Here is a 26904-nt window from a genome sequence, read left to right on the forward strand (position 1 = left end):
ACTGAGCCTTCCTGCTAGGCCCCGGGAATATCTGTTCACAAACAGCGATGAGAATGATAAAGACACGGGGTGGTGGCTTCCAGTCGTCGTCCTAAGCAAGTGATCGCTCACTGGAGAGCAGGGCGGCACAGCTGGGAGAAGACCATCCACTGAAGGGAGGGAAAGTACGGGATGCCAGCACAGATCCACACTGCTGGGCAAGATACTGCCAGTTTCCGAGTCCCAGGGCAGCTTCAGGCAAGACAGCTCACGTGGAGCTGGGCTGCAAGGTTAACCTGGCCAGGTGTGGGGGTGTGCACCTATAACCCCAGGACTCAGGGGGATAGGAAGTTCAAGGCCAGCCTGGGCTACGTAGTAAGACCCTGTATCCAAAAATGTCAAGAAATAAAATGAAAAAAAAAACTGCCAGTAGAATTCTCATTAATGTAATTGCTCTAAAAATTACTGCTGATATCACATAAATTGTTGATAATTTCCATGAATAAAATGAATGAATGAATGAATAAAAATTAGCCTGTACTACTCATGTGCTAAAACTGTTGTAGGGTTGCCTATCCACTTTCTCCGACACTGTCACCACAGGTCCGCCATCCACCCTAGACTAGCCCTTTCAGGGCTAATTATTCCTGTTCTCAATACATCACCTGTTCTGGGAGGAAGAGCTTAAAGAAAACCATCTTCAAAGGCTTATTACAAATTAGAAACAGGGCTAGAGAGATAGCTCAGCAGTTAAGACCACACGGTCCTCTTGCAGAAGTGTCTAGTTCAGTTCCCAGCATCCACATCAGGCAACTCATAATCACCTGCAACACCAGTCCCTGGGACTCAATGCCCTCTTCAGGCCACTGGGGGCACTACACTCATGTGAACACACACACACACACACACACACACACACACACACACACTATAAAAATTAATAAAAATAGATAAATTAGAAACAAAACATTGGCCTTAACAAGTCATGGGGCTTCAAAGCAAAAGTTCTATTTCCTGTGACATTCCATCCCAAGCCCCGACGACCAAGTGACATCTCGGGACTCTACACATCAATTCCAATTTTTAAACGAGGCCTGAGTCCCTGTTGAGTATGGCCGCCTTTCTCAACTTCCCCACTGGGACAGAATCCCTGGGATTCTTGGCACTACTTGAGGAAGTAAGAGCTGCTTCCGTCTTTGTCTCATTATATATAAATAAGCCTGGCTTTTTCACTGCTGCCCGTGCAGAGTAACTTCAAATCTTTCTCAATTTAAATGTGTCCATTTAAGTGGAAGGGCTGTGAACGAGATAAAATGCTTGCCTGGCACATGCAAGGCCCTTGGTTTGATGCTCAGCACCACACACAGGAGGAGGAGGAGGAGCAGGAAGAAGAAGAGCAAAAGCAGAAACAGTAAGGGACAGAGAAGGAGGAGGGGAAAAAAGGGAGGGGAAGGGAGGAGGTGCAAGAGGAAGAGGAGGAGGAGGAGGAGGAGCAACCGATCCAGATTCAGCAGCTGGCCCCTCACCAAGCCATCCACCGCTGAAGAATCACAGCATTTCTGCACGGAAATACATATTTAACATAAAGTGCTTCCTCTTTCATTTCATTACAGATTGGATGAAACACCAATTTTCAAAATTATGCTTGTGATTTACTATCTGAAAATTGAATTTAGCAGTGGTAAGAGGGACGCTGCACATTGCTGGCTGGGCACAGAAGGCACCGAGTCTGACATTACTGAAAATCACTGGACTGGAAAAAAGGAAAGTGGGGAACACAACATGCGGGAGTCATTAATGCGCAGGCCTGAGCTGGCTGTCACCAAAGGCTGTGGAAAACCGGAAAGGGTCGGAGGAAAAATCTCACGGAATATTTGTACCTTAAGGAAGAAGGAAAAGGGAAAAAGTAGTCTCTTCAGGGTGTAGATCGGAGGGTAGAATGCTTACTCAGCATTTACTCAGTGCTTAGGAGGCCCTGGGTTCAAGCCCCAGGACCAGACAAACCAGGTATGTAATTCCAGCATTTGGGTGGTAGAGGAAGGAGAATCAGGAGTTCAAAGTCATTCTCAGCTACATAAAGAGTTTGAGGCCAGCCTGGGCTACACATGACCCTGTCTCAAAAGTAAATCAATAAATCAATAGGGCTGAGGCAAGAGGATCATGAATTTGAGACCAGCCTGGGTTACAGAGACAGACCCTGAGAAAGGGCTCGTGGGACTGTGGAGAGTGGTAAGGGAACAGGACCCTCCCTACACTGCTGGTAGGAACACAAAATGGTACAACCACTTTGAAAAATAGAAAGTTCATTGACAAAAAGTTTTAGTTACTGTGATCCAACAATGACACCTGGAAGTGTGCACACCACACAAAATCCTGCACACGGAGCGACACCCCCCCGCAGCATACTCTCAACATCCAAAGCACACAAGTGACCTGAGTGAGTGCCCATCAGCTGCTCAATGAACAGACAGGGTGTGGCACACAGTGTCCTCGGTACTCACGGGTGTGCCACAGAAACAGCACACCGAGTGACAGAGAGCAGGCGTGAAGGGCCACACATCCAGTGCCAGTCATCTGAAATATGCAATCGTCCACTTAACGTACAGACAAAAGGCAGATCAATGCTTCACAGGAGCTGGAGGGAGACTCAAGAGTGGAGACTGCCGAGGGTGTGACCTTTCCTTCAGAGGTAAGAAACACCCAACGGTTAGACTGCGGTGAGGGCGATGGGTGTGGCGCGCCAGGACACCCACGGATAGGCTAGCATGAAGGAGTTCTGCTGCAGGTAAAGCACAGCTCAACGCTGCTGACAGGGCACGGGGAGTCAGTGACACAGTTCAGAGAGCAGACGCCCTGCTACCAAACCTCATGACCTGAGCCCAGACCCCAGAGCCTGCAGGGAGAAGGGGGAAACCAACTCCTGTAAGATGCGCTCTAACCCGATGTGTGCACATACATATGCACACAGTAGTAAGCTGCAGAAAATAGCAATAATATTGGAATAAAACGAATAAATACCTTTGTCCATCTGCAAAGCTTCACACCAGAGTGGCTGCCAATCAACTGGTACCCTACATGGGAAACCAGGGAACAGAAACAGAAATGAACAGGGAGTCTCATGACAAGAGGGGACACTTCAGCAAGGCCACTCTTCTTTACAGCGGTCAACAGCGCTGCTGCAGAAAACAGCTTAATTTGCCGAGGGGAGAGCTTTCTTTTGTTTGTCTGACTTGTGACCAGGTCTCAGTGAGTAGCCCCAGTCCTCCTGAAAGTGCTGACTACCACGAGAAACAGCTAAAATCTACCACTGTGAGGTTCAAGGTCATCCTCAAGTTTGAGGCCAACCCGACCTGGGCAGTGTCTCGATTGAGACTCTAGGCAGTGTCAAGTTGACAGTCAGGGCTGACTAGGGCCTGCCCAAGAACACACTGGTCTCCACAACTACAGAGTACATGTGGCAGTGTAGATGAGGTATGTCCCCAAAGGCTCACATAAATGACTTTGTATCTCCATATAAAATGTAGAGTCCACAAATGAGAGGAAAATGTCTTTCTGAGCCCCGCTTACCATAATGAGCTCAAGTGTCAACTTTTCTACAGACATAATTTCATTCTTCTTTACGAGTCAACAAAATATATATGAACAATTTCTTTCCCCGTTCATCCGCTGACCCCTGGTCAGGCTCCATCCACGTCTTGGCTAGCTGGCAACCGTAGCCCTTTGGCAACAGGACTACAGTAATCATGTCTGAGCAGGATCTCTGTGGTACTCCGACTTAAGAGTCCTTTGGGTGAGGCCGGCAAGACGGCTCAGTAGACAAAGGCATTTGCTGCCAAGGCTGAGTTCACTCCCTGAAACCCAGACAGTGCAGAAACCTGACTGGGGTGAGCTCTTTCCTGTTTCCAAACTATCTACTTCCTGCTGAGGTCTCTCCCAGGCAGTGCTGCTGCCCCGGGCTCCATCTCACTACAGACCCAGAAATACAGACCACATGAACATGGGTCCCATGAGCACGGATCAGATGAGCACAGGTCCCATGAGCACAGAGCCACATGAACACGGACCAGATGAGCACGGGTCACATGAACACAGTCACATGAACATGGGCCACACAGACTAAGCATGTGAAACTGAGTTACATAGATGCTTCCTCCCTTACTGTTTCAAGTCCCAGAGCCCTAATTACACGCGCTGTGACCCAACTGACACACTAACCAGCAAGAGACTTTCTCTTTGTCTCCGTAACAACCTTGGCCTATGCTTCCCGTCCTGGGCACCAGAGAGCAGTAAGGCCCCAGTTCCGGCAGCTGGTCACCTTGCTTGGTCAGGGCCTCTCGGAGGGCAGGCGTTATCATGGCTCTTCCTTCGCTGTCTTCATTCCTCTCTGAGCTCCTCCTGACGCCAGCTTTCTCCTCCTGGGGGGCCTTTTCTCTCTGTGTTGAATTGAGATAGGAAAATCCAGAACTGGCAACAATCAAAGCTCCTTAGCAACACCAAGGGTAAGGCCAGCCTGGGCTACATCTGACTCTCTCAAAGAAACGGTAACAACAACAACAACAACAACAACAACAACAACAAAAAGACAAAAAGAGGGGATGTATTCAGGCTGATATCGATCACTGTACAGCATACACAGGAGCCCCCAGGATCAACCCACAGCAACACAATAAATTAAATATACACATGTAAACACACACACACACACACACACACACACACACATATATGAAGAAAAAAATGATGTCTTATTTTCAGGTCTTACTAAAGGTGAAAAACACACACAGACCCCTCCATCTGATGATTTTTATGAGAAAGCTAACATACTACACACTGACAGCTTCAGGGTCCAACAGCATTAAGTTTTCATTCCTACATTCCGTGGCGACCTCTACTGGTCACTAGATGAAAAGCAAAGACATGTGTCATCCTAACCTCATAGGCAAAGCTTTAAGGAAGGCTTAGTTAGGTAGAAATTTCAGGATTCTATCTAAATCTGCAGCTTCATTTTCTATTTTAAGGTTGTTTCAACAAATAAAATTAATTTTTTAGTCAAATGCCAAAAATTACCTCCACTGTACACAGTTTGACTGATTTGGGGAAAAGACTGAAAGAACGAATGTCAGAAAGAGGCTGGGGTTCTTAGGAAGCCCTGGGTCCTGCTTAAGTACCCCAAAATCACACTAGACAGGAGTTCAAAGTCATCCTCAGCTGCGTGGAGAGTTTGAGGCCACCTGAGTTACAGAAGACCCTGGGACTCAGGACTAGAGAGGACTCAGGCTGTGACGACATGCAGCAGCACTAAGTCTGCTCCCTCTGAGATCTTAGCGAGAAAGAATCCTCCCAGGTAGGCGGTGGTGGCGCACACCTTTGATCCCAGCACTTGGGAGGCAGAGGCAGGTGGATTTTAGTGAGTTCGAGTCAGCAAGGTCTACAAAGCGAGTTCCAGGACAGTCAGGGCTGTTGCTACCCAGAGAAACCTTGTCTTGAAAAACCAAAAAGAGAAAGAAAAGAAAAGACAGAATCCTTGAGGATGGTCAGCCTCCACAGCCCTGAATGCCACCTCTGAACCAGCTGCCCTCTACCTGGGCATGTGTGCCCCAAGACACACATAACACACAAAATACATACATACACACATGAAATCAATGCCATTCTGTGACAGAATCTGAGAGATGACTGGACCACAGGGTCCAACTGCAGTTCCCCCAAACAGTACCTTTTCCTTCTTCATGGGGCTCACGATGCTGCCCAGGTCCTCGACATCAACCACAGAATTTACGTTCTGATAGTCCTGGCTCCCCAACTCCTCCTCACTGCTGCTCTCACAGGGCTCCTCCTCCTGCAAGGGAAGAGTTTCAGAACCCCACCATAGCTGATCCCTCACTTCTCCTTCCACTGGGGCCCTGACTGTTTTATTGTGTTTGGATGACTTTGTGCTGCTGGGATGCATACCCCAGCCTTTCACAACACTGAGCAGGTGCTCTGCCACTGAGCCACACCGAAAACCATCTTTACGGTGTTTTAGTATGACTTTTGTTTCCTGGGTTGTTTTTTTTACATTATTATTTAGTGTGTGTGTGTGTGTGTGTGTGTGCACGCGAGCGTGTGTGCGCTCACATGTGTGCACAAGTACCATGGTGTGCTAGTGAAATCCATTCTTTCTTTCCTCTATGCGGGTTCAGGGATGGAACTCTGGTCATCAAGTCTGCTGGCAAGTGCCTTTACCTGCTGAGGCATCTTGCTACCCCCACCCCTTTACAGTATTAATTTTTAAAAGTATAAACCACCCTAGATCTTTGGCCTCAGGGTCATCCCTGTGAAAAGGCATGACAGAGTGGGTCTGGAGAGATGGCTCAGTAGTTGAGGGCACTGACGGCTTTGCAGAGGACCCAGGCTCAGTTACCAGCACCCACATGGTGGCTCACAACTGTCTCTAATATTGGTTCTAGGGTATCTGATGCCCTCTTCTGGCCTCCTTGGGCACTGCATCCACATGGCTCACATACCTGCTTGCAGGCACTCACCAACAAAAATAAACCTTGAAAAAAAAACTCAGAGTGACAAAAGCTAACACCTCAGCAAACCTCCCATGTGAAAACAGAAGGGATGAGGCTCAGAGGAAGAAACTGCCGGAGAGAAGGTGGGAGCAGGGGGCTGTGGGGTACATTGACATGACAGCCCTTCACGTATGACTTGAGGCCAGGTCATCATCAGCGCTGAGAGCAGAGAAGATGGGGCCGCAGGACAGCACAGTGACTGAGGGTCCCTGCCACAAAGCCAGAGAGCCTGGGCAGAGAGAACCAGGTATCATCCAACTTCCATACACGTGTTTCGGCATGTGTGCACATGTGCAGGAGCACACGCACACATGCACACACACACACACACACTCACACACACACAAAGAAATATTTTGGGGAGGAGGGTAGGGACTTGTTTGCTTCTAGATGACAAAATGTGTCACAAAAAATGTCATCCAACAACGGGCCATGTATATTTATACATACATACATACATACATATCTGGCAGTGGCCCCAGGAGTCAGTATTGCCTGTAACATCACAGCCCTCTCAGTTCCTTTTAGTGTATGTGGTGAGGTTCTGAGCTGGAAATCCCACAGCTCAGAAAGTATCTTGAGGTGACGTGTGCTGTGCCCATGACTTGCCTCTGCAGGCAAATACAGAGAAGTAACTTAATTTCCCACTGTGGAAGGGCCAAGAGTGAATATTTCCAGCATGAAAAGCAACCCCAGCCTCAGCTCTATCTGCCACTCCCCTGCATCAACACAGAGGGAACGAGCACAGCTGCGACCCTCAACCCTTCCAGAAAAGTCTGGTGATGTGGACAGACCGATAGAGGGCTTGCCCAGCATGCACAAAGCCCTGAGCTCCATCCCCAGCACCGCACAAATCCAGCATGGGGACGCACACCTATCATCCCAGAGCACTGAAGGTGGAGGCAGGAGGCTCAGCCGTTCAAGGTCACCCACACTAGGTATCAGTCAATCAATGCCACCTGAACTACCTGAGACTCTGTCTCAAAAGTAATCAATTTAATTACAATTTGAAAATGGGCAGCAGGTGGCATTTAGCTCATGAGACCATCTTGGGCTCTTCTGTAACTTACGCTCAGAATCACATCTCTGACAGAAATGAATTCACTGCCTCTCAGAGAACCTCATTTCAGTGCCACATAAAAACTAATCAAAACTGCCATTGAACTGGTTCTGCGACCTTCAGAAAGTCTGAAACCTGTCTTCAGAGAGATGAATGCAGAGGACTCAGAGATGGCTCGGCCGTGAAAAGCACTAGCAGCTCTGGAAGAGAACCTAGGTTCGGTTCCCAGCACCCACACGGTATGGTCTGGAACTCTACTTCTAGAAGATTCCCATACCCCCTTCTGCCCCCCACAGGCACTGCACGCATGTGTAGCACACTCTTGCAGGCAAAAGACCCATACACATAACATTTTTAAAAATAAATGAACCTTTAAAAAAGAAGAAAAAAAAGTTAAATGCAATTCATGGAAGCCACTGGGGTTATACAATAAATGTGAAACACTCCCTTCCTCTCCAGAAAGGTTCCAGTCCAATTACAGCAACATAGGGGAGCAGGTCTATAGAGTGCTCACGCTGTGGCTAAAGGTTTAGGAATAAGTAGCCACAGGAGGCTGCCTCCATCGCAGAACAACTGACCAAACATTAGGAAAGTACAGCTACAAGGGTGGATGGGGAAAGTCACCTACGTTGATAGGAGGGGGACACAGCAACAAGAAGCCACTGGGAAATTACCAGCAGGTGGGGGGGGTGGGAAAGAGATGCGGGCAGATTGCATCCTGGAGGCAAAGTGGCAGAAAGAGGCGCGGGAAACTGTTCAGTGGTTCAAGTCCCTGCTCTGCAAACATGAGAACCAGAGTTCAGATCCTAGAATCTACATAAATCGTGGGTGAGCACCGACTGTCCCTGTATTCCAGCCTGGCAGGAATGTAGAGCAAGCTGTCTAGAGAGACGAGGCATATCTCTCTGAGCTCTGGGCACAAGAGTGATTAAGGATGGTTCCCAACATCAACTTCCGGCATCCACACGCGTATCCACACGTGTATGTAAACCCAAACACATATCTATGCCCACAAGCATGCAAAAACAGCATACATGCACATGCGTACCACACGCAAATATGAAAATGTGAGGAAAAAAGCAAATTCTGAAAATACTGCCTAAAAAGAAAGCACTCTAGCTCACGTATACCTGGACCACAAGAAACCTGAGTAGACAGACAGCAGACAGGAGCAGTACAGGGAAGAAGGATGCTGGCCCAACCCAAGTGACAAGAAAGCGGGTGCTGGCGCTCAAACTCACCAGTCACTCGACACCTATGCTCAGCACCAAGAACACCAGTGTGGCAACAGCCTGGTAATGAAGAAATGGAAGAGCGGGATCGAGATGGAGAAACGAAAGGGTGACCAGGTGCTGAGGTCAGTCGGGTGAGGGAGTGGAGTTTCAACTCAACAGTACTGGGAGAGTGTGGTGCACACCTTTGACCCCAGCACTCGGAGGCAGAGGCAGGTGGAGCGCTGTGAGTTCCAAGTCACCCTGGTCTACACAGTTAGTTCCAGAACATCAAGGGCCTCATAGTGAGATCATATCTTTTCTTTCTTTTTTCTTTTTTTGGTTTGGTTTTTTGAGACAGGGTTTCTCTGTGTAGCCCTGGCTATCCTATAACTTGCTCTGTAGACCAGATTGGCCTCAAACTCACAGAGATCCTCCTGCCTCTACCTCCAGAGTACTAGAATTAAAGGTGTGTATCACCATGCCTGGCCCTGAGATACTGTCTAAAAAAAAAATTATTTTTTGACAGGTGTGGTGGTATATCACTGTAATCTCAGCAGTTGGGAAAGAGATCACTAGGTCTAGGCTAACCTGGGCTACACAGTCAGTTCCAAGGCAACTGGGAACACAGGGCAAGGCCCTGTTTTTGAAAGAAAAACAAAACCAAACCCTAATGGTGACACCTGTAATCCCCACTATTCAGAAAACTAAAGCAGGAAATGATCAACCTGGGCACTGAAGACTGAGTTCAAGGCTACCCTGAGCAACTTGATGAGACCCTATCACCAAAAAAAAAAAGGAAAAAGAAGATGGATTCCCCCACGTGATCCCAGCACACTAGGCAGGAATGCTTTCCTCAGCTACGTGTCAGGTTCAAGGACAGCTGGGTAAGACCCTGTCTAAAACACGTAAAGAATGGCATGCTGGAGAAACACTGGCAAGACCTGCAATCCTGGTTCAATCCCCAGTGCCACACACTGGGAGGAAACAAACGCCTCTGGCCATATGTGGCTGCCCCTGGAAGGTTGAGACAGGGGACTGTATGTTTGAGGCTAGTCTCAGAAGGAGACTGCATCCGAAAATCAAAAATAAAATCCTGCACCACCTTGACGGAGAGAAATGAACACAGCAGCATCTCTGGGGGTGTGAGGGCTGGAGCAGTAGGCTAGGGAGATGGGTCAACCATTTACACGGACACTTAAGCCTAGCCTAACGAATGGAACAAAAGTGGAAAAAAGATGCAGTGGGCCAACATTCAAAGCTGAGCCTACAGATGTGGCCAAGAGGACAGTCAGGAGATCCCAGCTGTGACGACAGCCACGGAAGTGGACACCTAAAGAACCATCACAGTGAAGTTTAGAGGCCAAGGGGATGGGGTAGACAAGTGAACCCAGCTGGCCTGTTGCTCCAGTAAGAGTGGGCAACGGTCATTGGGGTCAGGAAGGATGTGACCCAGGGAGGAACATGCTCAGACTAAGACATATGTCACTTCTCTTAGTTTCCATTTCTTGACCCGAGGAAGAGGTTAAAAATCTGCCTGACTCAGCAATGCAACAATGAAAGGACAAGAGTGAATGTCACACCCTGAGCTTCAAGCCCAGTGCTTGGAAACTGAGGTTAGCTTCAGCTAGGTAATGAGTTTCGGGCCAGCCTGGGCTACACAGCCAGACCCTGTCAAACAAGGACAAAGAGAAACACGGAAAGGGAGAAATGGGAAAGGAGGAAGGAAAGATGGGAGGGGGACAGGAATGGAGTGAGGAAGATGAAGAAAAGGAAGAAGAGGAGGAGAGCAGGAGGAGAAGAGGAAAAGCAGAAGGAAAAGGGGAAGGGGTTGAGGGAGAGGAGGGGAAAGAGAAGGGGAGGACGGGGAGGAGTACATATCTAGTCGTGGCTAGCACACAGTGAAAGTCATGAGCTGTTCTCTCTCTCTCTCTCTCTCTCTCTCTCACACACACACACACACACACACACACACACACACACTCACGGGTAAGAAAGGAACATCGGCACACACCTCAGCATCCCTGGGATGCAGGTCGCCTTGCAGGTGCTGGCGCACCTCTCCTGAGCCAGGCTGCGAGGACTCGCACTTCCCTCTCTTGCAGTCCCCACTACAGGCCGTTTTCTCCCCGCTCTGCAGGGCCTGCAGCTGGGAGATGAACTTGGTCTTCCAGGCTGTGAAGTCAGCCTCGATGCTGCCATGTTTGCTCTGAACTGCGTTGCGGTCTCCCTCCCCTCGGGTGAGCACCCGTTTGGCGCCCAGCATCCAAAGCCACTTGTCAACATTCGTGCCAACCTTCAGGAAGAGAGAGACTGAAAAAGTCACAACCCATAAACACACAGACTGAAAATCCCAGACTGCACTATAGAAACCCAGTGACCTAGCCGGGCGGTGGTGGTGCACACCTTTAATCCCAGCACTCGGGAGGCAGAGACAGGCGGATCTCTGTGAGTTCTAGGCCAGCCTGGTCTACAAGAGCTAGTTCCAGGACATACACCAAAGCCACAGAGAAACTTTGTCTTTAAAAAACAAACAAACAAACAAAAATATTATTATTGGGGCTGGAAAGACTGGTTACTCTTCCAGATGACCCACATTCAATTCCCAGCACCCACTGGCAGTGCCCATCTGTCTGTAATTCTGGCTCCATGCTATCCAACGCTTTCTGTGCTACACAGACACCCAGGCAGGCAAAACACCCATACACATACAGTAAAATTGAAAAATAACGATCTAAGCAGCAAAGTTTGTGGGTTCGTTCTCATACACACAGCATGGGTGAGGCCTTGTCTATCTGCTCGTCTTTTTGTTAAGGAAGGGCCTGGCCCTATAGCTCACTGCGCACCCACCTTGTTGAAGTGGCTCTGGTAGGCAGAGTCTCCCAAGCCAAACACTGCGTATCTCAGACCCTTCAGGTAAGTCTTGCCGAAGCGGAAGTCATTAGCCGCTTCCTCTAACCACTTGCAGAACCACTCTGCACTCTCAGTAGGGCGGCCATCCGTGTATGTAGCAACCAGGAAGGCGCAGACATTTTTATTAGCGATCTAAATAAAACAGTATTTACATCAGAAGGATATAGAACCAAGAATGATTACAAGAATATTCAAGGCACGATGGAAGTGGCTTAGTGGTTAAGGGCACCTGCTGCTCTTACAAGGACCCAAGTTCTACTCCCAAAACCCACATGGGGGAACAAGACCAGCTATAACTTCAGTTCGAGGTTGATGTGGAATGTCCTTCTGTATATGTGTTGCTTTTATTGGTTATGAATAAACCTGTTCCGGCCAATGGCTTAGCAGAATAAAGCCAGACGGGAAATCTGAACAGAGAGTATGTCGGAGGAGTCAAGCAGACACCAGCCAGCCAGCAGCCAAGGAAATAAACCAGGTAGAAAATGAGGTAATGCCACGGGCATATGGCAATACATAGACTAATGGAAGTGGGTTAATTTAAGATGTAAGAGCTAGTTAGAAATATGCCTGAGCCATTGGCCAGTGTAATAATTAATATAGTTTCTGTATGATTATTCAGGTCTGGGAGGCTGGGAAACAAAAATGCAGTCTCTGTCTACATAGGGGATTCAACAATGCCCTCTTCTGGCCTCCATGGGCACCAGCTAAGTACTTGGTTCACTTACAGACAAACACTAATATTAAAAAAAAAAAAAAAAGCTGGGTGGTGGTGGCGCACACCTTTAATCCCAGCACTCAGGATGCAGAGGCAGGCAGATCTCTGTGAGATGGAGGCCAGCCTGGTCTACAGAGTGAGTTCCAGGACAGCTAGGGCTGTTAGACAGAGAAACCCTGTTTCAACCCCCCCCAAAAAAAGATACAATAAACCTGTAAAAAAATTAAATACAAGGTATCAGTTACCTAAGTGAAGTTCATTTCTTAAACGCTGTGATTGGAGCTGGGCATAGTGGAACACCAGGAATCTCAGCACTCTCGGGAAGCAGAGGCAATAGGACTGCCTCGGTCTGAGGTCAAGCCAGGGCTACAGGGCAAGAGCTTGACTCAAAACCAAATAAATCAAAGTTTCTGAGTCACAGTGGGAAAGCTTCCAGCTCAAATGGTTCAGCACGAAAATTCAATTTATTCTGGAGAGTCTAATAACCCCCACGAGACAGGTGATCAATTAGATTTGGATTTCAAAGTTTTATTTTAGTTATGTGAATGTGTGAGGGTCTGTGCACATAAATGCTGTGCCTTAGAGCCTAGAAGAGGACATCACATTCCCTAGATCTGGAATTATGGGCAGCTGCGAGCCACCCAAGGTGGGTGTTGGGAAACTAACTGGATCCTCTTCAAGAGCTACACGAGTTCTTAACTGCTGAGCTATCTCTGCAGCCCCAAATTTGGGGTTTTAATTGAAGAAAAAACATAAAGGTAGATACCAACCTCCCCTATCAGATTGTCATCTGGATCGTATTCCTTCAAATTAACAATGGCCACAGGCAGGTCCAGAGAGGTAACTGCTTTGGCAAGAGTCACTGCAAATCCCTGAGAGGAGGGGAAAAAATGAAAAGTAATTCTTCGGTGTGCCAAATTAGGAAAACTGTTGCTTGCTTCAGCCGTCAAGGGAGTGCGGTGCCCCTCGTGGTGGGTGCTTCTCCAGCAACTCTGTCCTGAGTGTTCATGCACACTTGCACAAGTCGACACAAGCGCGTAAGTGAGAAAATAATCAGTCCATCATTGATACTCAGCACAAAGTCTCTAAAAACCCCTGAATTCACTATCTTGCCAGGGATAGAACTCACCGAGAGCCCTTAGATGGTTTCAGGATAGAGGCTGGCGGCCAGAAAAACCAACCACGTGACTAGAATTTAATTACCAATGTCCAGCAATTAAAAGGACTCATTATGTGATTAATATGTCGAGATAATGCCCAAGAATTATTCAGCAAAGGTCATTTCCTGGTACAAAGAGAATTTGAGGTCAGCCTGGCATAAAGGAAAACTTGTCTGGGAAAAAAAAAATTAAGGTTCTGAACGGAGCCAGTGAGATGGACGGCTCAGTGGGGAAAGGCGCTTGCCGCCACACCTCATATCCTGAGTTTAGGTCCCATCCCCAGCCCACATGGTAGAAGAACTGACTTCTGCCAGATGTCCCTCTGGCGTCCACGTGTGTGTCCACATACATGCTCATACACACACTAAAATAAACAAATAAAATAATAATAATAAATAATTAATTATATAATAATAATAAATAATAAAAATAATAATAAATAAATAAAAGCCACCTGATATTGTCTCAAAACAGAACAGCTATTCTGTACAATATCCACAAGAGGGCAGCAGAACCCTCTTCTGCAGCACACAAAATAACAGCCCTTGGTTTTTTGCTTTAAATTGGGTTTGTTTTTTGAATTCATTCTCACGGCAGCCTTACTCGGTCTTTTCCTAGAAAACACTCAATAGCTGTGACCTCCATTCCAGGGAGGCCAGTGACAGTGGAGCCAAGAGGAAAAGCCAGCAACTCTGGTCCACACATCTCCAGCTGGGGTCTAGTACATAGATTGCACTGAACAGATGTGTGAACTTGCAGAGATGGGACCCATCCCTAACAACATCACCATGATTCACTTTTCTTGAGTAGGCACCCCAAGGAAGCTATAAATGCCGTCCTCAAAAAAACAAGCAAACAAACAAAAAACCCACAGACTTTCTTCATTAGCAGTGTTCCGCAACTTTTTCCACCTTGTTATGAGGGTCTCACATAGGAGACTGCAATGTCATGTCACAGCGTTGCAGGGCTGGATGTGCCTGAAGTTCACGTCCTGTCCCCACAGGCACAATCTCCAACCCCCAGAGACAGACGGTTTTCGGGACCCTTCAAGCCCAGGACGCACCGACACTGGGCCCAACGGAAGGAAGCCACCCACCATATTCCAGAAAGAAAGAGAGGCTAGAAGGACTGGAAGACTGACAACTTGCTGCTGAAGAAGGGTTTCTAGAATTTTCTTTAAACGCTGTGAAACCAAAGGAGAGGCATTGTGCAAAGCCCTCACCTTGGCAGTGCCGGTCTGTGACCCGTAGAAAATCTTCACGCCAGATACGTGGGTCTGCTTCTGCTGGAGGGAGAGGGAGCTGTCGTGGGCACCTGGGACGCTTCTCTCCTGGGAGCGAACGACCTAGAAGATGAACAAGGGAAGGGAATCCATCAAGATTCTCCCTCACTTTGGGAGGAATGAAAGCGAGCGCGGACTCCTGAGTCTGATTCTCTTCATCCTTCTGGGTGAATCCCTCAACTCAGCCTCTTGACCTAACTAGGTCCATTAAGGACCCACCTTTTTTATATGATGTCCATTCCCTGCAGAGGAAAGCTGTAACCTACCTGATTATGGAGACGTGGTTCCAGGACAGACAGGACGGACACACACAGCAGCAGGACCACTTCCCTTAGGGAGATGCACACAATGTCTACCCCTCCTGAGAGGACTCCAACAACAAACCATTCCACAGAATCCCGCCTTGGGGACCTCAGAGCCGCCATACCACCCGAGAATGGAGACTGAACGACTTCCCTACAGCTGCATAGATGGAGTCCTCTGCTCGGAGAACCTCACACAATCCATAGACTCCAGCACCGTCCAAGACCACAAGGCTATGTGCAATCAGACCAATATTACAAACAACTGGCCCAGAGGAAGGAGGTTGGGGGAAGCAACAGAATCTCCTCTGGGTCACTAGCTGGCCCTCTACCTATGGGGGAAAGCCATCCGCCACCAAGTCTGACCTCCAGAGGTCTCTTGCAAGCAGCAGTAATAGGTTCTGATGAAGACAGCTGTGGTACTCAGAGGATGGCACATGTGTTTTCACACACACACACACACACACACACACACCACCACCACCACCACCACCACCAACAACAACAACAACAACAATATTGTTTTTCGTCGGTGGGGGGGTGGATTTTGCTACTTTGAGACACAGTCTACCTGTGTAGCCCACACTGGCCTCAAACTAATCATTCTCCTGCCTCAGCCTGCAATGCGCTGAGATTACAAGTGTGCTCTCTCCAACCTGGCTTCAAATCCCTCATATAAAAATGACCTAGAATTTACGTAGAACCTACACACATCCTCCTAGAGACACTTACGTTTGATCCAATGAAAATGGTATACAGTGTTTACACCGTTTGGGTTTTGAGAATGGTATTGTCAACTCTTCTCTCCAATCTAAAACCTCCCTTCTAGCAGGGAGGCTCGAGAGAGGCATGAAACTCACCAAAAACTTAGAAGACTCGAGAAGCCCCCACAGCAGAGCGGTGGTGTAACACGCCTTTAATCCCAGCACCCGGGGAGGCAGAGGCAGGTGGATCTCTGTGAGTTCGAGGCCAGACTGGTCTACAGAGCAAGTGCCAGGACAGCCATGGCTACACAGAGAAACCCTGTCTCAGGGGGAAAAAAACAGAAAACAAAAACAACCAAAGCCCCCACTCAGCTGTGTAGGCAGTAAGGACTGCAGAGCTGCCTGTGCAAAACAACTTCATTTTTCTCTCTTTTATTTTTACTTATTCATTTATTTATTTATTGTTTTGGTTTAACTTTTTTGGGACAGGGTCTCTCTACATAGCCCTGGCTGTCTTGGAACACACTTTGTAGATCAGGCTGGCCTTGAATTCACAGGGATCTACCTGCCTCTGCCTCCTGGGTGCTGGGATTAAAGGTGTACGCCACTGCCACCACCACCACCAGCTAGTTCTCTTTGTAGGTCAATATTCCATTATAAAATCCTCTCTATTCTTAGTTCATTATAACATAGTCTCTAAAATCTTAAGAGAAAAAAAAATTAAGGAATCAAAATAAACCATAGACAGTGGGGGGAAGGGATGGGAGGAAAAGAGAGGAGGAGGAGAAACTGCAGTCAGAATGTAAAATAAATAAATTAATTCAATTTTTTAAAAATCTAGACAAACAAAAATGTGATTTAATATAGGAAGGGTAATGCTTGCTGGTAATCTTAGCATTCAGGAGGTGAGGCAGGAGGACTGACTGCCCAGACGTCAGGACTAGTTGGCTACATAATGGCCAGCCAGGAATACATAACAGGACTCTCTCTTACAAGCTAGATGGATAGGTGGGCAAAGACCCTGAGGCCATGCCTGATGAGATCAGTCCTAGAACCTACATGATAGAAGGAACCAACTCCTAAAGCATGTACTCCTCTTGCAGAGGAGCCCATATTGGTTCCCAGCACCAGTAACTCCTACTCCAGAAGATCCAACGCCCTCTTCTGGCCTCCACAGGCACTGCACTCATGTGCATATGCCCACACATATGCACCTAATTTAAAAAAAGAAAAAGTTTTCTTCTGGCCTCCACAGGCACTGCACTCATGTGCATATGCCCACACATATGCACCTAATTTAAAAAAAGAAAAAGTTTTGGGGCTGGAGAACTGGCTCAGAGGTTAAGAGCACCGGCTGCTCTTCCACAGGTCCTGAGTTCAGTTCTCAGCAACCACATGGTGGCTCACATCATCCGTATCTGGCGCCCTCTTCTGGCCTGCAGGCAGAATACAAGCAGAACACTAGACAGAACAAATCTTTTTTTAAAAAAATATTTTAAAGGGAGAGGTAGAGAGAAAAAAAAAACTACCCCAATTACCTGTTTCTTGATGACAACCTGGACACAGATCCAAAGGGTGACTCCCAGAGCACAGCCCAGGTAGATGTAGAACCTATTGATCCATAGCAGCAGTAAAGGCGAAGAAAAGTCCCACACATCGAGAAGAGGACCTGCGTTCAGAACAGCACATAGCTGTAACAATGCATGAAGCCACAAAAATGCCCACTGGTGATTTAAGAACTAAAAACAGCCTGATGGTAGTGGCACGTGACTTTAATCACAGCCCTCGGGAGGCAGAGGCAGGTAAATCTCTTGAGTTTGAGACCACCCTGGCCTACAGAGTGAGTGTCTGGACAGCCGAGGCTACACAGAGAAACCCTGTTTCGGAAAATAAAATAGGAAGGAGAGAAAGACTAGAAATCAAACTTCATATTCAACAATATAAGAAATTGCAATGGCTGATTTACTTTTTTATCTTTTTTTTATTTTTTTTTTATGCGCATTGGTGTGAAGGTGTCAGATCCCCTGGAACTGGATTTTCAGACAGTTGTGAGCTGCCATGTGGGTGCTGGGAATTGAACCCGGGTCCTCTGGAAGAGTAGTCAGTGCTCTTAACCTCTGAGTCATTTCTCCAGCCCCGCTGATTTACTTTTTTGTTGAAACAAGATTTCATTATGGAGGCCAGTTCACCCTCAAACTTACAATAATCCTCCTGTCTCACCATCCAAACAGCACTATGTCTGACCTTTTCTGTTTGCTTGTTTCTTATGAGACAGGATCTCTCTAGCTCTGGCTATCCTGGAACTCATTTATGTAGACCAGGTTGGCCTCAAACTTACAGAAATCCACCTGCTTCTGCCTCCCAAATGTTGGGATGAAAGGCCTATGCCACAATAACCACCACTGATTTCTTTCATAAATATTTTTTTACTTTTAGTTACGTATAGGCCTGTGTATTTGCATATGTTCACGTGAGCACGTGCATATGCGCAATAAGCCGTGCAGGCCAGAGGCACTAGATCCCTTGAAGCTGGACTTACAGGTATCTGTGGGTGCTAAGAACTGAACCCCAGTCCTCTGGAAAAATGGCAAGTGTTCTTAACCACTGTGACAACTTTCCAGTCCACACCTGAGTTTTTTGCTTTTTGTTTTGTTTTGTTTTTTTAATTTGAGGCTTGCCTTAAACCCTGAAGCTGAAAGAAATTTCAAGGAACTTGAAACCTGAAATTTCGGTTTACAGGTGCTATTCAATAGACTCAGAAGACTCAAAACATGTATTTAAGGAGGGAGTCATTTTTTCTTCGAGGTTAGGTCAGTTTCCTACAAAACATATCCCTTAGTCCCATAAAGGCAAAAACTAGTTAGGAGAACAATCGGTCCTCCCTGTTCCCAGTAGTGACAGCCTCCTGGTACTATGTGCATTCAGTAGGCTGAGGCAGGAGGAACACTATAAATTTGGAGGCTAGCTTGGGCTACATGCCGAGTTTCAGGCCAGCTTAGGTTACATGACAATTTCCTAACCCCCCTGGGTAGTAAGTTCCAAGTCACCCTCAACTACACCCTGAGCGCCAAGCCAGTTGCTACACAGATGAGTTCAGACCTAGGCTACATGGTGAGTCCCATTCTCCTGAGCTACACGGTAAGTTCTAGCTCAACCTGGGATACAAAACAAAGAAAAATACAATGAAATGACAAAGGGAAAAATAAAATACAATTAAAACAGAAAGTAAAACATGTAATGCAACACCTACGCCCCCTGCGCGGGAAGGGAAGCTGTTTCCTCCTACCCGCCCGAGACCCTGGCCAGCCTGGCCTCACCCATCCTCCGCGGAGCCCAAGCCCCGCAGGTCACAGCAAAGTCAGAGTGCGCGGGCCTGCGAGCACAAGGATCGGGGTCACAAAACTAAGGTACCATGCCGCCTGCAGGCCCGCCCGCATTGGCCACAGAGGACAGAGGCGGGCCCGGGAGACGGAGCTAGCGGAAGTTCAAAGGCTGCTCTCTGATTGGCTTACGTGAGGAGGGGGCGGGACCAGAGAGAGAGAGGGCTAGCTCGTAACGGTGGGGGGGGGGGACAGATGCCGGAGCGTTTCCTGTACGCCTCGGATTGGCTCAGAGAGGGAAGGGGCGGGACTTAGGGGAGCTCCGCCCAGAGGTGGAGGTGCAGAAGAGAGCCGGCTTCGGGCTCCTCTCGGTTTGGCTAAAATGCTAAAGGGCAGGACGGAGGAAAGTACTTTCAAGAAATGAATGACAGCCTAGCCTGGTGGTGCAGACCGTTGTTAATCCTAGCACTCAGGAGGCAGAGGCAGACGATCTCTGTGATTTCATAGTTCGAGGCCAGCCTGATCTACGAGAGCTAATTCCAGGACAGGCTCCAGTCTCAAAAAAATAAATAAATAAATAAATAAATAAAGTAAATTTTAAAAAGAGGGAGGATATAATTATTGAAGCAGGATGATGGAAGCTCGTTACACCTTTTTCTCCTCTTTAAAAGGTCAAAATGAATGCACCTTCTGAATCCTGCAGAATGGTTCAACATGAACACCCTGTTTCCACCGGGGCCAATAAACATTACTCACCAGCCAATAGGAGTTGCGGGCGCACGTAAACAACGTCATCGAACCGCGCCTTCCTCTAAGGATGGGGAGCGGTGACATAAGAGTCACACCGCGCAGGCGTAGTTGCTTTCTTTTCCTTTCCCCGGCTAGTGCGTCGCGGGACGCAGGCGCAGTTGGGTCGTCGGGTGCGCAGTGACGGCTGCCCAAGTGCAGGTTAGCGAAGAGCCCAGCAGTCGTGGGGTTCGCGCGCCGCGGGGTCGTTACAGCCGAGGGCTTGGAGAACCCGCCGTCGGGGAGCCGCCGCCATGTCAATCTTCACCCCCACCAACCAGATCCGACTGACCAATGTGGCGGTGGTGCGGATGAAGCGAGCAGGGAAGCGCTTCGAAATCGCCTGCTATAAGAACAAGGTCGTCGGCTGGCGGAGTGGCGTGTGAGTGAGTGATCCCGTGCCCAGAGTCCGGCCTCCCTAACCGCGGCCCCTGAGAGCCACGGGAACCTGTCGGGCTGGTTTGCTGGATTCGGACTGGCTTCTGGTTTGGGATTTTGTTTGGATCAAAAACTGACAACTAAAAACTCGGTCATAGCTGGTCCTATGCCTAGGCCTGTAATCCCAGGGCTCAGGTGACGGAGGCAGGAGGATTGCTGCGAGTTCCAGGCCAGTGTGTGAGACTCTGTTTCGTTAAACAAAATAAAACTGAAGCCAAAGAAACCTCGAAATTAGGTTTGGGGGCTGGAGGCTTCTTGGATAAATGATTAAGACGGGAATCTGATAGCTGGAATACTAATCGGGGAAACTAATATGTCACACACCCCTCAGAATGCCCAGATTTTTCAAAGTGCGTAGTGTCTTCACTACTGCCATCTAGGGACAGATATTCCAGGGTGGAAGCTTTGGCACCACACCCCACCACACCCCGAGTTTCCTTATGTAAAACAATGACGTGGTTTGGTTTGGTTTTTTTTCCCCTTCTTGATTAACTGAGAGAATACAGATACTGTCCTGAGTTTATAACTGTTCCTGACAGAAGTCACCTGGGAGAGAGGTGGGGGCGCATGTGTGTTCAGTTTCTCTTTTTGTGGGGGTTGGTTTTATGAGACAATGTTTCAAGTAGCACAGAACCCCACTAGATAGCCAAGGCTACCCTTGAACTCCCAATATCTGCCTCCATCTCCTGAGTGGCTGGGATTACAGATGAGCACATCATACCTGGTTTGCCGCACTTGCCATCTCTCTTGTATTTAACTGTGAATGAGTTCCCAGCTGTGCAGTGGATTCACAGAGCCTCTCTCTCCCGCCCTTTCAAGGGAAAAAGACCTCGATGAAGTTCTGCAGACCCACTCAGTGTTTGTAAATGTTTCCAAAGGTCAGGTTGCCAAGAAGGAAGACCTCATCAGTGCATTTGGGACGGATGACCAGACAGAAATCTGCAAGCAGGTAGGTTCTGCCGGTCACAGCGCAACGCATTGTCATGTTCGTAGGCAACATCTGGACCTCTGTTCTTCTTGATCAGGTTTTGTTTGTTGTTTTAGCATTTTTTATTTTCTCAGTTTATGTTGAAAGAATTGGGAGGTTCATACGGTGGGACATCACACTCAACTGGATAGCCATGCTGACCTGGAACTTCTGATCCTCCTGCATCACGTCACCTTACTCAGCTCCAGTATAGCATTGGGGTTTGGGGAAGGGGAGACAGTATATTACTATGTAGCTCTGACTGACCTAGAATTCATTATGTAGACCAAACTGACTTCAAACTCACAGTAATCCACCTGGCTTTGCCTCCTGAGTGCTAGAATTAAAGATGTGCCCAGCTGGTCTGGGTTTTTTGTTTTATTTGTTTAACCTGTATCAACAAACGAGTGTGCACATTTGTGCAAGGTGCCTGTGGAGACCAGAAGACAGCACTGGATCCCCTGGACCTGGAGTTACGAGCGCTTGTGAGCCCCTGATGTGGGTGCTGGGAAATGAACCCCAATCCTCAACGGAGCAGCAAGCTCTCCGCTGTGCCTTCTCTCCAACCCCTCCAGTATCACTTCTAACACAGACTCTCAATTTCTTTATGCTGCTTTCATTCCAAGAAATACCGATTACAGTATTAGTAGGAGTCTACTTACTATGCATACACAGCTTTATTGAAATAACATAAACAAGCCGGGCGATGGTGGCACACGCCTTTCATCCCAGCACCTGGGATGCAGAGGCAGGCAGGCGAATCTCTGTGAGTTCGAGGCCAGCCTGGTCTACAAGAGCTAGTTCCAAGATAGCCAGGGCTGTTACACAGGGAAATCTTGTCTCAAAAAAAAAAAAAAAATACAGTTGAAATAGCTGTATTGTAACAAACAGATGACATGACAGTTCAACATCCAGGTTGGAGAAAATCCTGGGAGGAGACAGCAGTGGAATAGCTTGCCATGGTAGAAAGGGCCTCCTCATAGGCAAGGGGGATGCATGTGCCGCAGCCTCTCAAGTCCCCTCGCCTTGTTCAGAATGGTGAGGGTTAAACCCCATTCAAGAGGAGGAGTGCAATCTGGGCCTCTTCAGGCAGGTGAAAGCGCTCCAGATGCAGAGCATGGAAGGAAAAGAACTGCCGTTTCTGGATAGGCGTGCTCGGATGCAGGAGCAGTGCCTGGTGCCTTTCTGTCTTCTTGATCTTTTCACAGTGAAAGTTGGCTGTCTTGTTTGAGGGGTCTCTTAGTCTTAGTCTTCAGACTTCCCCGTAACCACTGATACTTCTCAGAGCATCTCTGGCAGGCTTAGGCAGGGCTGCTGGGGCACTGAAACTTGCAATTTCCATCCTAAGGCCTTGACACTGGACCCCAGCTTCAGCCCTTCCTCAGAGCACATGACCACCAGGTTTTCCATCTTAACAAAGCCAACTAGCCTTCCCAGAATCCTCCAAACTCTTAGGTTTCTTTTTGGTTTTGGAGACAAAGGGAACCACCAGGTCCTGCTTCTGAGGTTTGTTTTTTTTTTTTTCCTGGATTTTTAAAATCAAACTTTAGAAATTAACTTTTCTAGTAAATCACCTCCTTTACCTCACTGTGCTTCCTACCCCCCACCCCCCACCCCCCACCGCAGAGTTACTGTGCAGCACTTGCTGGCCTGGAATCTGCTGTGCTCACCAGGCTGGCCTCAAGCTGAGTTTGTTCTGAGGACTGAACCCAGGGCCTTTCCGTTTTTTGTATGTCATGCCTCTAGAGCAGTGATTTTCATCCTTCCTGATGCATTGCATTCACGCTGAAATACAGTCCCTCACGTTGTGGTGACCCCAACCATAAAACTATTTTATTGCTACTCTACAAGTGTAATTTTGCTACTGTTGAGAATCATAATGTAAGCCAGGTGGTGGTGGCTCTTGCCTTTAATCCCAGCTCTCGGTAGGCAGGTGGATCTCTGAGTTTCGGGCCAGCCTGGTCTACAAAGTGAGTTCTAGAATAACCAGGACTACGAAGAGAAACCCTGTATCAAAAAAAAAAAGATGTAACTATCGGATATACAGGATATCTAATATGGGGTCACGACCCACAGATTGAGAACTGCTGTTCTAGATGGATTTTCCTCCCCTTTGTCTCCCTAGCCCAGAAGCAGGATCTTGGAGCTACTCATAATTCGGTGCTGGATTTAGGCAGCACTTGGTTCTGCATGAGCAGCTGCAGAGAACAAAACTTCATTTCCTCCTTGCTCACTAATTCTGTGCAGTAGAAAAAGATAACTAAACCTGATGGAGACTTTCTGTATGTTCCGCCGTTTTAGATTCTGACTAAAGGAGAAGTTCAAGTGTCAGATAAAGAACGGCACACACAGCTGGAGCAGATGTTTCGGGATATTGCAACCATTGTGGCAGACAAGTGTGTGAACCCAGAAACAAAAAGACCCTACACGGTTATCCTCATCGAGAGAGCCATGAAGGACATCCACTACTCGGTCAAGCCCAACAAGAGCACAAAGCAGCAGGTAGCGAGCGCTCTTTGTCCTTAGAACATCCTCAGCTTTTGATAGTGCTTTCTTCCAAAGCAAAGAACTACTTTATTTCCATTTCGCAAAATGAGACATCTCTCTTCTCTCCGTTTTCCTGGGGTTGCTTGTGTGTTCACGAAGCTATTGGCATAATGCATTATATGCAAACTGCTGTGTTGCTATCCGACACAGGAGTCAGTACATATATTAAATAACAAGCATTCCCCATTGTGTCTTGAAAGGCTTTGGAAGTGATAAAGCAGTTAAAAGAGAAGATAAAGATTGAGCGTGCCCACATGCGCTTGCGCTTCCTCCTCCCATTGAACGAAGGAAAGAAGCTGAAGGAGAAACTGAAGCCGCTGATGAAGGTCGTGGAGAGTGAGGACTACAGCCAGCAGCTGGAGATAGTAAGATGATGGCGGTGGGGAGCCAGCGGTGCAACCTGGGCCCCAAGATTATAACGTTAACACACTTGGCTTCACTCTATTGGAGTAACTTACTGTCTGATCATTAATACTGCATTTCTTTCTTACTTTTGCATAGCTGTGACCCAAATGCTTGAGAGAACAGAATAAGGAAGTAGGATTTATTTTGACTCAGTCTGAGAGGGTTCAGTCTGTGACTGCTTGGCCTCATGTAGTTGGGCAGAATAGGAAGGAGAGGGAATAGGGGAAATGGTGGAAGCTGGAGAGATGGCTCAGTGATTAAGAGCACTGCCTGCTCTTCCAAAGGTTCTGAGTTCAGTTTCCCAGCAGCCACATGGTGGCTCGCAACCATCTGTAATGAGAAAAATAAGACCAGGTGTACCCTACAGAGAGAGGCCCCCAGAATCTACTTTCTTCATAGAGATCTCAACTCAAGTTTCCAGACTTGGCAAATTAGTACCACCACCTGGGTATAAAGCTTGGAACACATGAGCCGGTTGGTGACATTTCATACTCAAACCATGTGACAATATTAAGAGGTTGTAGGCTAGGCTAGGCTAGCATGTCAGATTGTAAATAGAACACTACAGTTAAATACACACAAGATTTTATTTGCTTCTTAGTCAAGTTATTGACAAAAAATTGTTTTGGTTGTATTCGTTTTCTTTGAAATAAGATATTTTTCACTGAGTCTTCTTTTATAATAGAAGTGGAGCCACGTGGTAAACACTTGTTACCCCAGCACTCCGGAGGTAGGGGCAGAAGAATTATGAGTTCAAGGTCATCCTCAGCTATTACGTAAATTTGAGAGTAGAAGTTACCATCCGTCCTTTTAACCAGAACATGTTTTTTAAACATTAGCAATGAGAGGATTTGTTCTTGGGTCATGGGTGGTTCCTCTAGAGAGAAACAGTTGTGCCAGCACTGTGAACCTCTGCACTTTTCAGAACCCTCCATGACTTCTCAGTATGTCCCAAGGGTCTGCTTCTCAAGTGGAGGTGACAGTCACTGACCTATAAGGGTCTAATGCAGTGGTTCTCAACCTTCCTAATGCTGTGACCCTTTAATACAGCTCCTTATGTCGTGGTGACCCTCCCCCAACCATAACATTTTCATTGCTACTTTGCTACTGTTATGCATCATGATGTAAATACCCGTTTTCCAATGGTCTTAGGTGACTGAAGGGGTCATGGCCCACAGGTTGAGATCTGCTGGTCTAATGCTAGATTTCAACCTGGAGACCATAGTCTGTTACAACCCTGTTAGTTTACAGCTGGGGAATCTGGGTATGTTTTTAAAAGGAGTGAGGTGCTAGGGATTGAACCCAGGATCTGAATGCTAGGCTAATGCTGGCTCTCACTGTGAGCTGCAGCACCAGCAAGGTAAGTGAATGCCTTTCCCAAAGGCCAATAACAAATGTTTAGCATCAAGACTGAACACCAGGCCCAGCACAGTCTGATCCGCCCTGAGCATTAAAGCTGAGTTTAATCTGCGCTTTTAATCCTCCCTTGGTAAACAGCTACATAATCATTGCAGGTGTGTCTCATCGACCCAGGCTGCTTCAGAGAAATCGATGAGCTAATAAAAAAGGAAACCAAAGGCAGAGGTTCTCTGGAAGTGCTCAGTCTGAAAGACGTGGAGGAAGGAGATGAGAAATTCGAATGACACTCTCCAGCTCCTCAGCTGGAACAAGACAGGACAGTTGTCCCCTGCAGCAGCAGCTTGTTTCTGTGACTGCCAAAAGCCCTGCTCAAGCAACGTGCCACTTTCCAGCCTTGTGTTAAACATTTACCTAGGTACTGGGTGTCTTTGTTAAATTGGGGTTTCCAACAAAAATAACAGAATACAGCGTCCAGAACAGCTCTTCACTGCTGTCTATGCCTTTCTAGTTCCACAGGAAAGATCAGACAGTGGTGGATACTCGAGTTAGTATGTGATACATCATTGGAGAGGGGTCTGTATAACAAAAAGGAGTGTTTGCTGGGATGAAGATGTGGTACTTTTGCATAATGAAGTCCAGGTCTGGGGTGTGAGCTGGTTCCCTAAATTTAGATATATAATGACTAGGGAAAATTTGAATTTTTAATTTTCAACGAACATGGAACCACACAACTGACTTAGATTATTCTTGGTAAAATATATAAAGTCATTTAATACTAATTCTTAAAAGTTTATATGTTAGTATAGCTAAAATTATACATAATCAATAAAACTTATTTTTATTAAGCTCTGGCTTGCATTTCTAGACAGCTTCCTTTTTGTTCTGGTTTTGTATCAGGGACTTCCCTCACTGATGAGATGCCTGAAAAAGCATGTTAAAGAAGGAAAGGTTTTACCTTAGCTCAGTTTGAGGAGTCCCAGCGCATCATAGCAGAGAAGGCATGGTGGCAGAATCATGAGGTGTGTGTGCAGTCAGGAAGCAGAGAAAGATGGATTCGTATGCCAAATCTAGAAACTCTTACAGATGTGACCAGAGGTTTGTTCCCCTGCTAATTCTAGATCCTGTCAATATTAACCTCACAATGGGGGGGGGGGGGGTCTTTGTGTTTTGAGGGCCTTAGTCAAAGGCATTTCTTTACT

The 26904-nt window shown here is 47.3% G+C and overlaps 2 protein-coding genes across 2 annotated transcripts in view; one reads left to right on the forward strand and one right to left on the reverse strand.

Annotated features, from left to right (window-relative positions):
* Window positions 1-19357, reverse strand: part of LOC125400071 (S-adenosyl-L-methionine-dependent tRNA 4-demethylwyosine synthase TYW1) — a 74457-nt gene extending 55100 nt beyond the window's left edge. The window contains exons 1-9 of the mRNA XM_048433763.3: window positions 19201-19357; window positions 17422-17552; window positions 14818-14940; window positions 13206-13307; window positions 11658-11852; window positions 10822-11103; window positions 5696-5818; window positions 4295-4412; window positions 2998-3050 (exon numbers count right to left, since the gene is read on the reverse strand). Coding sequence (XP_048289720.1) covers window positions 2998-3050; window positions 4295-4412; window positions 5696-5818; window positions 10822-11103; window positions 11658-11852; window positions 13206-13307; window positions 14818-14940; window positions 17422-17552; window positions 19201-19204 — 1131 coding nt within the window. The 5' untranslated portion in view covers window positions 19205-19357. The remainder of the gene's footprint in view (window positions 1-2997; window positions 3051-4294; window positions 4413-5695; window positions 5819-10821; window positions 11104-11657; window positions 11853-13205; window positions 13308-14817; window positions 14941-17421; window positions 17553-19200) is intronic.
* A 740-nt stretch (window positions 19358-20097) lies between these two features.
* Window positions 20098-26550, forward strand: Sbds (SBDS ribosome maturation factor). The gene is made up of 5 exons (XM_048433762.3): window positions 20098-20371; window positions 21247-21376; window positions 23696-23896; window positions 24142-24306; window positions 25861-26550. Exons 1-5 carry the CDS (start codon window positions 20244-20246, stop codon window positions 25987-25989), a joined length of 753 nt encoding a protein of 250 aa, XP_048289719.1. The 5' UTR covers window positions 20098-20243; the 3' UTR covers window positions 25990-26550.
* Window positions 26551-26904: the final 354 nt, after the last annotated feature.

This window comes from Myodes glareolus, chromosome 2 (assembly GCF_982192425.1).
Source record: "Myodes glareolus chromosome 2, mMyoGla1.1, whole genome shotgun sequence".
Classification (NCBI taxonomy): domain Eukaryota; kingdom Metazoa; phylum Chordata; class Mammalia; order Rodentia; family Cricetidae; genus Myodes; species Myodes glareolus.

Excerpts from the sequence above, each read along its gene's own strand:
- Sbds (XM_048433762.3), top strand. The coding sequence starts at position 20,244 with ATGTCAATCTTCACCCCCACCAACCAGATCCGACTGACCAATGTGGCG. Across the intron at positions 20,372-21,246 it reads GTCGGCTGGCGGAGTGGCGT|GGAAAAAGACCTCGATGAAG; the intron begins GTGAGTGAGTGA and ends CGCCCTTTCAAG. Across the intron at positions 23,897-24,141 it reads ACAAGAGCACAAAGCAGCAG|GCTTTGGAAGTGATAAAGCA; the intron begins GTAGCGAGCGCT and ends GTGTCTTGAAAG.